The sequence below is a fragment of the Lathamus discolor genome, chromosome 5, assembly GCF_037157495.1.
Source record: "Lathamus discolor isolate bLatDis1 chromosome 5, bLatDis1.hap1, whole genome shotgun sequence".
In the NCBI taxonomy this organism is placed as follows: Eukaryota; Metazoa; Chordata; class Aves; order Psittaciformes; family Psittacidae; genus Lathamus; species Lathamus discolor.
This window is the reverse complement of record NC_088888.1, coordinates 12,720,863-12,734,444: the sequence shown is the minus strand read 5'-3', so window position 1 is coordinate 12,734,444 and position 13,582 is coordinate 12,720,863. Positions and strand designations below refer to the sequence as shown.

The following is a 13,582-nucleotide window of genomic DNA, read 5'->3' as shown; positions in this document are numbered from 1 at the left end:
TACTTTACCTTGAATATTGTATAGGATATAAATTCTGCCTTGCCTTTAAAAAAATCTCCAGATCATTATGTGACCTTGGAGTCTTTCCTTTTCTTTCTCTTTAAGAGTTTTTAAATATATATATATATATTTATATATATTTGCTATCATACATCAAAGTATATAGGAATCCCATCATCTCTGTTATATTTTCTGCAGACATGGTCTGAAACAAAATCACCAACAGCTAAATCAAAAGCTTCCTGGTCACTGTAGGAAAGCCAAAGAGGATCTTTCCTCTTTTTGTGTGTTTCAGTACTAGTATTTTTTTAAACGTGTAAGGATTCTTCATAAACTAGAGGTCCATAGATCATTGAAAGCAGTCTTTATAAGCAAATTTACATACTTTGACATGCTGAGGCAGTTAGTATCAAAATCCAATAGCATTTCTTACAGAACCATATGACTTTCTGCGATGCAGAGATACATTTCATTTCTAAAAAGCCACAGTTCTTTGTCTACATCTGCTCACATCAAATCCCCAGGATTCATTCATAAAACTGCTGCTGTTCCAAATGCTGATGCTCTTATCCCTGCTGTGGATTAAGATGTACACCTAACCTGGTGACATCATCACGTGGAAGATTGATATGTAGGAAAAAACCCTCCCCAAATCCACAGATAGTCTTTTCTATCTCTAGATCCTCCTGATTCACATCACCCAACAGTGCAATTCGATGAAGGCCGGTCTCTGTGCAGGCTAAGGGTCTTCTTCCATCAAAGGAATCTCTAGGGAAAAAAGAGAAATAGCATTGATTGCTGATTGTAACTTGCCTTTATACTGTTGCAGGACATTCGTATTAGCAATGCTACAAATGGACGTTGCAGAAGTCTGAACAAGACATATGGTGTCACTAATTTTAGACCCGCTCTAACACTTAGATGAAAATTAAACTTCTAAAACTATCTAGATTTAATAAAACAAAGCAGGCCTACAAAAACCTAAACATCCTTTCTTACGTTAGTCACTGAAACAGCATTCAGAGCAGGCAGGGACTTTTACTGGCATCATTGTCATTTCTCCCTCCTCCTCCTAGTAGTCCTCTTCCCCTTGTTGTATCAGTAAAAGTTAGCCCTGGCCCTATGAAGAAGGGCTTCCTCCACCCAGACCTTTACCCACACTGAATTTAAGACACTGGGCTTCAGCTTTTTGCCTAGTAACTGTGGAGAGCAGCATCAGAGCCACTCCTTCAAAACGTCTCCAAGGAAAGCAATCTAGTTTCCTCAGCACACTGAGCAGCACACCATACAGCTCCATTAGAACTCAATGAACTGGCACCAGTGCATGCTCATGTTCAGTTTAAATGCAGACAATAGTATGTGGTAATCTCCCTCGTCATACATGGTCCTGTGGGTACCTTATACTGTGACTCCCGTGGCCGTGGCTTAATGTGTACATGCCTCAGATAAGGAGTTGCTGTACACACGGGCATGAGAAGTTTGTTAATAAAAAAGCTAATTTTGGCTGAGTATGAAAACATGATTTGCTTTCCATTTTAGGGAGAAAATCCTGGGTTTTGCTGTGAAAGCTATGGCATGTGAGGGAGTTGTGAGCATAGGAGTTGAGGAGCAGATAAACAGACCAACACAGGCAAGATGATGGTTGGCTTTGCTGCTGTACACAGGTGCCTGCTGGTATCCCTGTTGGTAAGACTGCTGTTTTGGGGTCTGAACAGGAAGCTTCTGGTCTAGGATTCAAATCCTTGCACCACAGCTAGAAAGGATATCACAGACACGAAGCTATATGACCATGGAGTAGTATGGATTGAAAAACATCCAAATTTAGATGTGGACAAAACCACCGAGAAAGTATGAGCAAGTCAGCTGCGTTTATTCCTGCTCTGACCGTACAAGTGTATTATGGCTCCTGTTTATGGACTCACCTACTGCACCTACGCAAGACTCACCATCTGCAATATCAATCCGTGGACTCGTGGACGCAGCCTCCCCAGCAGTGCCATGGGATACATCAGTTCTACCTGAACCAGGAAGTGCTGCCACTTGGCATGCCGGGGACGGGTACAAGCTTTGGAGCAGTTCAGAGGAGTCTGACCTGTTGTCGCAGGTCTCAGATTCGCTAGGCAGCGTGTCTGTAATCCTGGGGCCGGGGTAAGCAGGAGGGTTCTGGTCTTCTGTCTGCAAAATATGCCCCTGGTCTGCGGTAGCTGAGTATCCAGGTGCCAGAGCATTCAAGCCGCTGCTCACAGCTTCATCATAGGAAGGCAGCATGACAGGAACACCATCCACCACCACAAAGTCGGGGTCACCCATGGAGCCCTCCTGGTTGCCTCTACGTCAAACACAGACGAGTTATCACAGAGAGCAGGAGCATGCCAGAAGCACCTCGGAGCAACTGCTGAACTTAAGTAAACACAGCACTTTCTAGTCATGCAAAATGAAGCTACATTAACATTCACAGAAATGGTTGCTTCACGGGGCTGCAAAGCTCTGCTCGGGTTGCCAGTCAGGTGGAATCTGTTACAATTGGAGAAATGAAACCACTAACGTGAAGAACAATTCTGAGAAGGGAAGGGAAAAGGGTGCTTGGAAGAGATAAGAAGCACCGGTTGCTTTGCTGTGCACAGTAGGTGTCATGGATGTAAGATCACAGATGTAGTTCACCAGTCAGAAGTGTCTGAACCCCTGGAAAGATGTGTGCTAGAGCACAGAAGTGTTTACAACCCATGTAAACAGACACTGAGATGATTGCTGCTGGATGACAGGGCATCCAGATCTGTGGCCTCCTTCAGGTCTTACTTTCAAAGGATGAAGGCTTCCTTAACCAGTAATAAGCTGGTTTCTTTTTTTAACAAAACATTTCTAGTAATTGGGAAGGTCTGTTAAGCCCTAAAGTGTTTGGTTATAACTAGCCAGTTAAATCACAGGAGGGAATTGGTCCCAGGTACCTTTGCGACATGACAATGTCTGAAAAGGAGAGGACAGAAAGCTAGAAAGCTCTCTGTAGTGCAACCCACTACCCCAAAGAGCTTCATATGTGGGTATGCGTATGTATATGTATATGTGTATGCGTATGCATATGTATATGCATATGCATAGGTATACTGCTCTCCATATACTGTACATATGCACACACATATATATATATAAACATTTACACATTACTTATATAATCTGTATACTTTTATGTACACATGCTTATTTAGCATTAAGATGGTGAAGTCCTTTCTGCTGCATTGGCATGTAGACATGTTTCCTGACATTCCGCTTTTTCCACCTCTCCTTTCTGCACATGGTAGAATAAAGACACGACAAAAAGCAAGCGCAGGAGAGAGGTCACACAGTCGAGGTCCATAGCCAACTGAGCAGACTGAAAAGTAGAAACGGGTCTAAACACCAATAGAGTACTAGCTTTGCCTGCCTTTGTTTTTCCAGCTGTAAGGTGATAATAATACCCACCTACCTGTCTTATGAGGACTGCTGTGAGAATCAATGACAAATGCTCATAGCTGCATGGTGTTTGATAGGAATAAAGGAAGATGTAGGAGATGTTTATGAATCATGATGAAAGTAATACTCATGAAGAGAAAGCAAACATTTAGTATAAATTTGTCCATAGAGAAAAAAGAAATTCTTTCTTAAAACTCACATTACTAAGTCTACAGTAGTTAAAACATTAATTCCCCCAGCACCTGAAAATGAGTATTTAAAAATATTGTCAGCTATTTCTACTATGCAGAAGCAGCAATTCTGAGCAGCAGAGCTGTAATTACTCCCAAAGTGAATCTGGCAAACTCTGCCTTTTATCTCAGTTGCAGTGAGCACCACTGCAGGGATTTTGGGGGTGCCTGTCCACACCAGTGGTTCAGAGACTTCTGCTCAGAGCAGAAGCAGGAGGTATCTGCCAGGCTCGTGAGCTGAATGTGAAAACTGAATCAAGGCCCTCAATCTTCAAAAGGTAATAGAAAACAGTACAAACCGTGGAAGGAAATGTGTCTTAAATTTGGTCTGGAACATCCTGGCTAAAATAACCAGTAGCAGTACTAATAAAACGCTGGTAGCAGTAAACGCCACTATTTTCCATGTAGTCAGGAGGGTCTCCTGTGTGTTTGGCCACGTTTGTTCTGTAACAAAAAGGCAATACAAAAGTGGTGCTTCGTTATTACCATTGTTATTTTGTATTAATACTTTAACAATACTCAAAAGTGCCAGTTAGGCAAAGACATCTTTTATACATCTATTGTAAAAACACATGACCCCAGTGCCATATACCAAACCCAACCTTAACATTAAGCTGCCACAGGGGCTGGACCTTGTTTTTTTTTCCCCTTGACTTTTTTTTATACATGCAATCATGATTTTAACTTACGTACATATAAATATATCCAGAAAATGTTAAAAAATACATTTGAAGAGCTAACAATTGAAATGATTTAGTACCATTCAGGATCTTGGAAATGCACTAAATTTAATAGCATCTTAAAATCAATGTCCATCACTTAACCATGGAACAGATGAAGTTCACCAGGCACTACAGGCCAACAGATTTGCTCTAAAAAAGAGGGACTATAAGAGGACGGGAGTAATGCCATTGCTGCTCCCTTACCTGTTTTGACACAGTATACTTGGTAGGAGGGGAACCACTCTCCGTACTGGCAGGTGATGTACTTGTAGTCGTTGGTGAGGGTGTAACCAGGATCACAGTAAAACTCCACCACCGTCCCGTGGTTGTAACGCTCGCAAGGCCGCGGGTGGCAGATGTAGTCTCCATGACTCACCATTGGAGGTAGTGGACAAACTTGGGCAAATGAACAAAGAGAAAAGAAGAAAGACATTAATTCCAGCAACCCACCACTGTGTAGCTTCACTGTGTCAAAATGCACAGGGCACACGCTTCAGGGTCCCTTTTCAAGCTCTCTGTAGTGTTGGGTTTGTCTGGGGTACCAGACCACCAGCGGATGGATGCACACACCTCCAACATGGCAACATGTGCTGGGAGGTCAATTTTGTCTCTCAGTGAGCTCTGCTGTCACCAGCTTATTTAGAGGCCTGAGAGATGGGATCTGGGAAGCTTCCCAGCCTCTGGGGGAAGGCGAGGGAGAAAGTAAGACAAAAGGGGACACATACACCTATAAGATGGCTGTATGGGGATGGAAAGGGACAGTCAAAGCAAGAGAGAGAATCCCTTTCCTTATGAAACATCTCAAATTCAGCTGTAACATCCTATTTTTTGTTTCATTAACGTTATTAAAGTGTTCACATGCTCTCATTCCTAAATATTTGTTTTAAAAACCAAGTTTGCCATGAACTGTGCTGCATGAAATGCACAGCACACAGTGTTCCTTAAGCACTTACAGTCTGTAATGTTATTAAGCTTAAATTCTACTGGTGTTATTTGCGTTTTGCAATCTATGAATAGCCTGACTGATCTCAGTGGGGCCGCTGGTGGAGTGAGGCCTTAAATATAACAGAGGCTGAGCCTGTGTTAATTAAGTGCAGTGGTTTACATAAGGTTAAGTAAATAAGACAGAATTGCAATATAAACACGTGCAACTTTTACTGTAGGCCCTGAAACGAGAAGAAATGTCTTCTCACATGGCTGGGCAGATGAACTCAATGGAGACCAAGGGAGCGCTGTCTACAAAACAGCAGCAGAAAGGCGGCTCGCAAGCAGTATTTTTATGAGAGAGGAAACTTTTCCACTGAGTGTTCGCTGATTGCTATTTTCTTAAGTGCTTCTAGCACAGACTTAGAAAAAACCCCGCAAAAGTGTAATGATGTCTCCAATGGCTACATACTGACCCAAAGGGGCTTGAAGTACTGGATGGCTTGTTTTACGTCCCTTCAGGGGCAGTAACTAACTGGCCCAGTGCCCATCTACAGGCTGTTCCCTTCATGCCTTCCTCACTCAGGCAGGACCTACTGTATCGCTTTAAACAATGAAAATGCCATCTCTCAGAAGAAGAATCTTTCCAGAAATTACAATTCAGCTGCTTCTCTCTGTGCATCTTCTTCCATGAATAATGCATTTCATAAAAAAAAAAAGATACACAAGATATTAAATGAATCTTCAAGAGAGGCTGATTACAATGTGCAGCAGTGTCTACTCCCCATCCCCTGGAGACATGGCTTTGTTTGCATTTTCACTGGAAAGGCTTAATAATAACTTGAAATCAGAGCAAGTAATTCACATAAAAATTCACAGCCTTAATCCTCTGCATACTTCCCAAAGTCTCTGGGCCCACAAGAAGGAAGAGTGCTTTACTGGGAAGTCAGCTCAAGATGGAAAACAATCTAGGCAAAGGTGTCAGACTGACATAGTAGGAAAGCACCTTTAGTCCGTATCAGGGACCATTCTTCTATTAAAAAGAAAACAATTGGTGAAAGCAACAATTCTGGCCTGCCATAAGGAATTTTGGTATATTTTTATTACCTACACTTACAGCATGAGGACAAAGGAAGACAGCATTTTAAGCTTCTTTGCAACTGAGTTTTGCCAAGCTATGGCAGCCTGCAAGAGGGGTGTAGATGCCCAGTACCTTTCTAGCAATGAGCAAGTAGATCACACCTTATCACAAACAGCAACACTCAGAGAAACAGATTTTCCTCTCCAGCAATGTAGCTGCTGCTTCATCCCAAACCTCTTAATGGCATTCAGAGCCAAAGCAGGCTGCTGAATAAAAGAAAGCCTCAAAGCTGGTGTCCCAGCAATGTGGATCAGCTCAGGAAGGACACATTTCCAGGCATATTAAAAATGATACTCTGTGGGAACAACCCAGATTTGGAGCTCTCAGTCTGCTTACAAATTGACTTGTGTTTTATAAAACCTGAAAACAAGAGCAACACTCGGTGTGGGGTATGTCCCCAGTGCAACCCCTTCTACTGCCACCCACTTGGGGTATCTCTCCCTGCCTCCTCCGAAGGTTATGTTCATCCAGTTTCAGGATCCTTCCACATTTCAGCCTGGAAATGTCTGCAAACATTTATTTCATGCACTGCTGAACATTAGTCATGAATTAAAAGTCAAGTTTTAAGCAGTTGTACCTGCCAACAGCTCTTGCATTAAACACTCAGCAGATGCAATGGAGCAGGTTTGAAAATCAGGTTGTTCAGCTCAACTGAAACAGTGCCTCATTCTTATGTCAACTGGACTGCCAGAGTCGGGGGTTCTCATTCACGTGGGGTATCCCTCACCACCTTTTCTGAACTTTGTGCTCATCCAGTTTCAGGATCCCTTGACACTTGCATGAGCAAACAGGCCCCCATGTGCCATCATTAATGCTCAGGTTCGGAGCCTCTTTACCAAATCAAGTCAAATGAGATATGCCACAAACAACCAAAAATGAACTTACTTTGAGCTCAGTCATACACCCACTCCCTTTCTCAACTCACTCCATTCCCATGGTCATCCTAGCCCAAGGTCCTTCAGTCAGTGGAAGGACAGCCATGAAGTGGCCTTAGTTTTGATCACAGAAATGCAACATTATGAAAATCTGGAGGGCCACTGAACACTCTTGGCTCCCAAAGACAGATTTTTAGTACAGAGCTACCTGTCTTTCAGGGTTAGATCCCTTATTCATGCTGGATACCAGTGTATGAAACTGGTTGCACAGGTTAAAGTAAGGTGCCAGGTCAAATATGGAGCAAAACTCAGGTGGCAAACCTCAGCCCGCTGAAGCTCTCGAACACAGTTAAAATTCTAGCATTCCCAGCAAATTGTATTTGGAAATTACAGGCCATGGACTTCAGGCAATTGCATCAAACTCACAGAATGAAAATAGCCACGAACTATAAAAGTGTGTCTGACAAGTACATTTCCACTGTCAAAGCTGACAGCAGAATGAATGATAAATAATCATAGGAACGAGTGAACTGTACTTCAGGAAGCTCTTACAGCTTAAAAATAAACCCTTACATGCTGTTCTTAAATATGACATCAAATCTCTACTGCCCATACCTTTCAGCATCTTCACTTTATAAGGCCTGTGGGATTTTAATGCACTAATTACAACATCCAGCAGTATATTCTGACAACCAGCATTAAAAAAACATATGCACATGTCCTTAACTTTGGAGCTTCTCAGTGGGATGGGCACAATTCAAGCAGTGTCTGCTGGTGGTTCTGCAGCATGTGATCCTGGGTCTCCGGATCCATCTATATAGAGGAATTGGCCACAGATTGTAAGGGGACTTACAGAAACTTTACAGGTCAGCATTCTCAGCTGAAAAGCTGAATTGTTCATTAAGAATCAAAACCAAGTGTGTTTTCTATGGCAAACAAATCCTTTCTGGGATGCTCAAGGCACCTGTTACTCAAGGAAGTTGATGGGAAGAATTCCTTATTTGATGGACTTCCCTGCCTTCTCCTAGGGAGCTGCTGGAGCTGAGGGCTCTCCTCTGAGATCAGCAATGGGCTTTGTGCTCTGACTCATTGTAATAAAAGATTAGCACTCTCTGAAAGAGCTTAAAAGCTGGGAAGTCAAGCCTTATGTTACATACACTGTCACATCCTGGCTTGGAGCACAGGCAGAGGCAGTTCTGCCCCACTCTGTGCCCCCTTTGTCACAGCCTCCACAGTGCAACTGCTGCATCTCTTGGACCAGAGGCACACGAGGGTGATGCAGGCTGTGGCACTTACTGCCCAGGCACTGGAGGAATAAATGAGATTCACCCAGTAATTTTTCCTACCCACTACAGTCAAGAAGCTTTTTAACCTACCCAGAGGATGTAGCAGCAACTTTGCACTGTTGACACTGGAACTGTAGGAGGGAGGGAAGATTTTTGGCATTAGCATATTCTCAATTAACATTGATGGCACAGAATAAAGATCTGCCATCACTTTGCTAATAGCTACTGGTAGAGAGATGAAAGAGCTACAGATATTTACAGTGCTCAAAACCTTCTTTATAGTCATTTCAACAGCTGGTTGCTTTAGTCTTTGGTCAGAGTAGGCAGAAGGTAAATTATTCAGGTTTTGCCCAGATCTTGTACAAGAGCCAAAAAATAAAAGCAAAAATGACTTGAAATACAGGGTACTTGCTTATAAAAAAGCTTATTTTCCACCTTCTATTTTATTTTGCATAGTGTGTTTTGTTCTCTAGCTACTAGTCTGCCTTTCATGTAAGGCATTAGTTGCTCAGTTAGCTGAGTTAGCAGAAAAACACACTGTGAGGCCAACCATTTTCTGCTTGTCACAGGGATGAACAGGCTTAGCCACATTTGCACCTAATCAAAAAGAACGCTGCTTCAAAGGCACTATGAATGCCTCTTCATTAGGAAGGGTGAGAAAAGATTAAGATGAAACTTCATCTTGAGAAAGACAGATAAAAACCTGACAGTGTTTTGTGCTGGGAAAATGCTGGTGTATCTCACTAGATGGTAATGGGAGAGGTGGACACACTGTCTTGTTTGCTCATGAAGTGGAAGAGAGCAAGAGCTTTTCCTGACTTGTTGTCCTTGTACATATCTGGACACTAACACCAGAAATCGGTACGCCTGTCATCTGGCGACTGCATTCCAACCAACTTGAGCCACTATTTACTTCATGTGAGTCGAAGAAGAAATTCAGAGGTTTGTAGAAGGAAGTAGCAAACCCAGTTGCTTTAAAATAAGTCCTGTAAAAACATCTTGGTCTAGAACAGCTGCTTAATTTGCCTGTATTTCCAATGGCACTATCAGAAATGTGGGCAGAACAAGAAGCATTACTAGACTCACTTCTCATTTATTGTGAACATCAGCTTAATATCCTAATAATACATTCCTATAAGAAATGTTGCTGGCATTTTGAAGGGAGACTTAGTGCGTGTTATAGCTCTACTGGAACAAGTGAGAGAAACTTTGCATTTGTGTTTTGAAAGTGAAGACATGCTCTGAGGAACTTCTCTGATTGCTCATTGGAAGTGAAGATGCAAGATGCTCATGCTGAGCTCTGCAGCTGCCAGCAGATTTATTTCTTGACAGCCTGCAGGAAGAATTATCAAAAATATTGTATTTGTAGCCAATATTTTCCAAATTATTTTCAATCTTAACCTTTCTCAATCACTAAACCTCCACTATGCCACTTACACGTTTTCTTCTGAAAAGACACCGAACACTTTGGCAGCTTCTCCACCATCCAGCAAGTCAGCGTTCCAAGCAGTTAGGAACGTCCCCCAGCTCTCATGGCTCCAAGCTGCTTGCTCTGCCCTTAGATAAACACTCCTGGGTAATTCTGTACCAGCTACAACAGCGAGGTGAGCCTCTCAATGTGCACCCAGTGATAAAACCTTTCACTTTCTACAAAGTGTAAAGGTAACTGAATAATCAAGTTTTTAATGAAAAGCTGCTTCTCTGGTCTAGCTCTGACAAACATCTTGGTGAATCACTGGTACCAGCTGTATAAGCCTAAATGAACCAGTATAAAACTAGTTTCAACCCTGTTCTAATAATTGTTCAGCATTAGCTAATTCCCAAATGGTAACAGAAGGTGATTTACAATCACTTGTCATACACAGAGCTTCCCTGCTACTGGAGTTACACATTACAGAGCCCATTTTGCAGTTCCAGTCAGCTGAGCTCCTACAGGAGCATCATGCCAAGTTCACGCTCGTCCTCAACAATCCTGCCATTCCAGGCACAGCAACCTGTTAAACATTGATCTTAATGCCAAAGTCATTAGTTTCAAATGCATTTCACAGCAGATATGGGGTAGAACACACCCCAAGTGATCTTTTGCCTGTAAATGTTAAAAGTGCAATTTTCATTTAAACTACCAAAAAAAAAAAAAAGATGCATTTGCAGCAATAGAGAGCTAGAAGTTCTTTCAGCAGGAGGCCCATCTTTAAGGAAGTATTTATGCTCATTATTCAGAAGTGCTTAAACCACTGCGGTCTCACAGCAGATCATTTTAGCATTCTTTTTCACTTGCTTCTAGCTTCGTTTCTTCTTTTTCTCATGAGCAGTTGACTCTCTGATCGGTAATGGTCCTTTAGGGCTTCAAGAAGCAGATGCTGGGGACTGCACAGATACATAACTGGAAGCAGAAAGCTTCAGAATAATTCAGGGCTTGGGTATTTGACAAGTATCACAGGGTAACTCCAGACCTCGAAAAGGTCGAAGTGCTTGGAAGTAGAATGGAGGAGGGAGAGAGAGCTGTTGGGAAGCTGGCTGAGAAAACCAGACAGATAAAAACCTGACAGGGACGTCTGAAGAAGCCAGTGCTCACTGTGAGCTGGACGTATCAGTAGGTTTATGTCATTTTACTCTCTCTTTCTTTAATAGCTTTTTTCCTCTTTGTTTTTAAGCAATTATCCCTTGAACCCGTGTGGTGTTCCTATCATCAGGGATTGGCGGAGAGGAACGCTGAAATAGACAAGCTGTATTCCAGGACTTAGCTGAAGGCTGAGGAAATCAAGCTGTACCACCTAGGATAAGGAAAAGCACAAGGTCCTATTCCCAGTGGAGTACTACCAGGAGAAAAAGAGGATGAGGAAAATCAGCAGGTGGTCTTAGCACTGTAATACCACAAAGCAGTTTACAAGACTGGGAAGCTGTGGAAGAGTATCTGTTTCTGTTGTTGAAGTTTAGTTATCCAGTGCCTGCCTATTGGTGAAACAGCCACCCTTCAAATACTGGGTTTTATCCCTGGAAGAGAAAGAAACCTATGCAGTGAATAGAATTCCTAATGCATAGAATCTGTAGCTACAGTTCCCTCCATTTATGGAAGATGTTTTGTAATTGCACTGTATAGCCAAATTTAATGAACAATGTCCATAAAGCAGAGAGATATTTGATTTCAAGGTAGATGATGTAGTGTGCTTTTCCTTTCTGAGGGGTCCTGCAAGATAAAGGTGAAGGTGAATATTATAAAGCAGCCCTCAGGGAGAGATTTTCTCTGCTTTCCCCCACCTAATCCTCAGCAAATTTAAAGCACTGTGGATAAAACACTACATGCATCTGGCATCTAATGTGGAACTTCAGGGTAGAAATTATGGCTCCATAAAAAAGTCGGGATGCCTGGCTGATTGTGGAAGTACTAAGGTATCTGAAAAGCACACAGGTGATAGAGCAGGTATAAAACAGTGATTTAATGTGACGGTCCTGTGCATCAAGCAGAAACAGAAGACATAAAAGAAACAGATTACAAACTGTTCTGTTGCTTTCCTGAAAAACTATGAACAGTGGAGAAGGCATCTATTTCAATCACAGCCAAGATCAAAGATTTCTGCAATGTAAAAAAAGGAACAGTCACTTAGAAATATGCTATTTATCTTCTGCAAACAATGTCTTCAGCTTGAGCCTGTTCTCTAAATGTGCTCTGGTTTTCTTTCTGTTTCACTTTGTGGCACACCTGCTGGAGTTAAGAGATTGGATGATTAAGCAGCAGGACGTCCACAGAAGAACATGATTTGTCTGCCCAGTATTTCATGTCACTGTGCTCTTTCTGAACTCTTTTCCGCGCCTCTTCAGCTGTGGGTAAAGATAACTTCAGCGTTCTCCAACAGCACAAACATCCAGATACTCAAAGTCACTATGAGCAGCTCCTTTAAAGTGTTCAGCTTCTGCACTCATACAGGGTGGCTGGATGCATATCATTCCTGCACGCCTGGGTGATGGAATTAACTGACTACAGTGCAGAAACACATAAAATTGTTCAATTACTTTTTCAAAAGAAAACTATCCTTTTAAACACCTTCATCATGCTTGCTTTTTACAACTTAATCGTCCCTGGGCTGAAACACTATTTCATCCTTTGGCTATCAGGCTAAAGGTGTCATGGGTGTAAAGGTGTTGCCCAAGTAAAGGCGCTTGCAAATATAATTTGCTGCTGCTATTTGAGCATTTACTGCTGGCTGTCATTCCTGAGTCGCAAGAAGTGCTGCTGTAGGCAGTGAACATCTTCTGAAACGCCATTCTAGTCAGAGCTATTAAAAACAAGGCTAGCAATGAGTCTTATGTTAACATTAACTCAGTTAACTTGGACGACCTCTTTGGCAGCTGAACAATATTTAGTTTATTCTTCCTCCTGCCTGCAAGCTGAGCAGGTGTAAACACAGAACACAAACCTGGTATCTACCTCTCTTAATTTCTTAATACCACAGTGTTTCATAACTTGCTTGTATTGCTGCCCTCTGCTCCCTCTGTGGGATTTGTATCTTTTGGAAATGTGCTGCATCAACATTATCTTCCCTGAGGATACGCACCAGTCTGTCATGTTGGAATTTATCTAAAGCCTTCTCAATGTCAACAAAGAAACACAGAGAGAAATCTGTTTGCACCAAAGTACAATATCTCAGGCTGAGGATTGCTTTATTCTGACTCCTGAACATAAACTGATTGCAGACTGACTTGAATCTATTTTCTCAGTGTATTGCTGTACATTCCATCAGGAACTGGAAATGTTTTAAGGGCATAGTGGATTGGACACTGTGTCAATCACTGTTCATGGCATCAGCAATTGTAAGAATGGAGATTTTTGAAGCTTTCCTTCAAAGGATCCTGCATGTAGTTGGTCAGAAAGTGTGAGCTACTTTGTTTTGAAACATTAGGTGCCTATGGCATTTCACCTGTAATAGCACCCTCCTCCAGTGCTCTTTCACGCTCTTTA

The 13,582-nt window shown here is 42.2% G+C and overlaps 1 protein-coding gene across 4 annotated transcripts in view; it reads right to left on the bottom strand.

Annotated features, from left to right (window-relative positions):
• Nucleotides 1–642: 642 nt before the first annotated feature.
• Nucleotides 643–13,582, bottom strand: part of SUSD4 (sushi domain containing 4) — a 70,476-nt gene continuing 57,536 nt past the window's right edge. For all 4 annotated transcript variants that reach the window (XM_065682666.1, XM_065682664.1, XM_065682667.1 and 1 more), the window contains 4 exons: nucleotides 4,604–4,795; nucleotides 3,977–4,121; nucleotides 1,947–2,329; nucleotides 643–768 (listed from right to left, as the gene is read on the bottom strand). In XM_065682666.1, coding sequence (XP_065538738.1) covers nucleotides 740–768; nucleotides 1,947–2,329; nucleotides 3,977–4,121; nucleotides 4,604–4,795 — 749 coding nt within the window. In that variant the 3' untranslated portion in view covers nucleotides 643–739. The remainder of the gene's footprint in view (nucleotides 769–1,946; nucleotides 2,330–3,976; nucleotides 4,122–4,603; nucleotides 4,796–13,582) is intronic.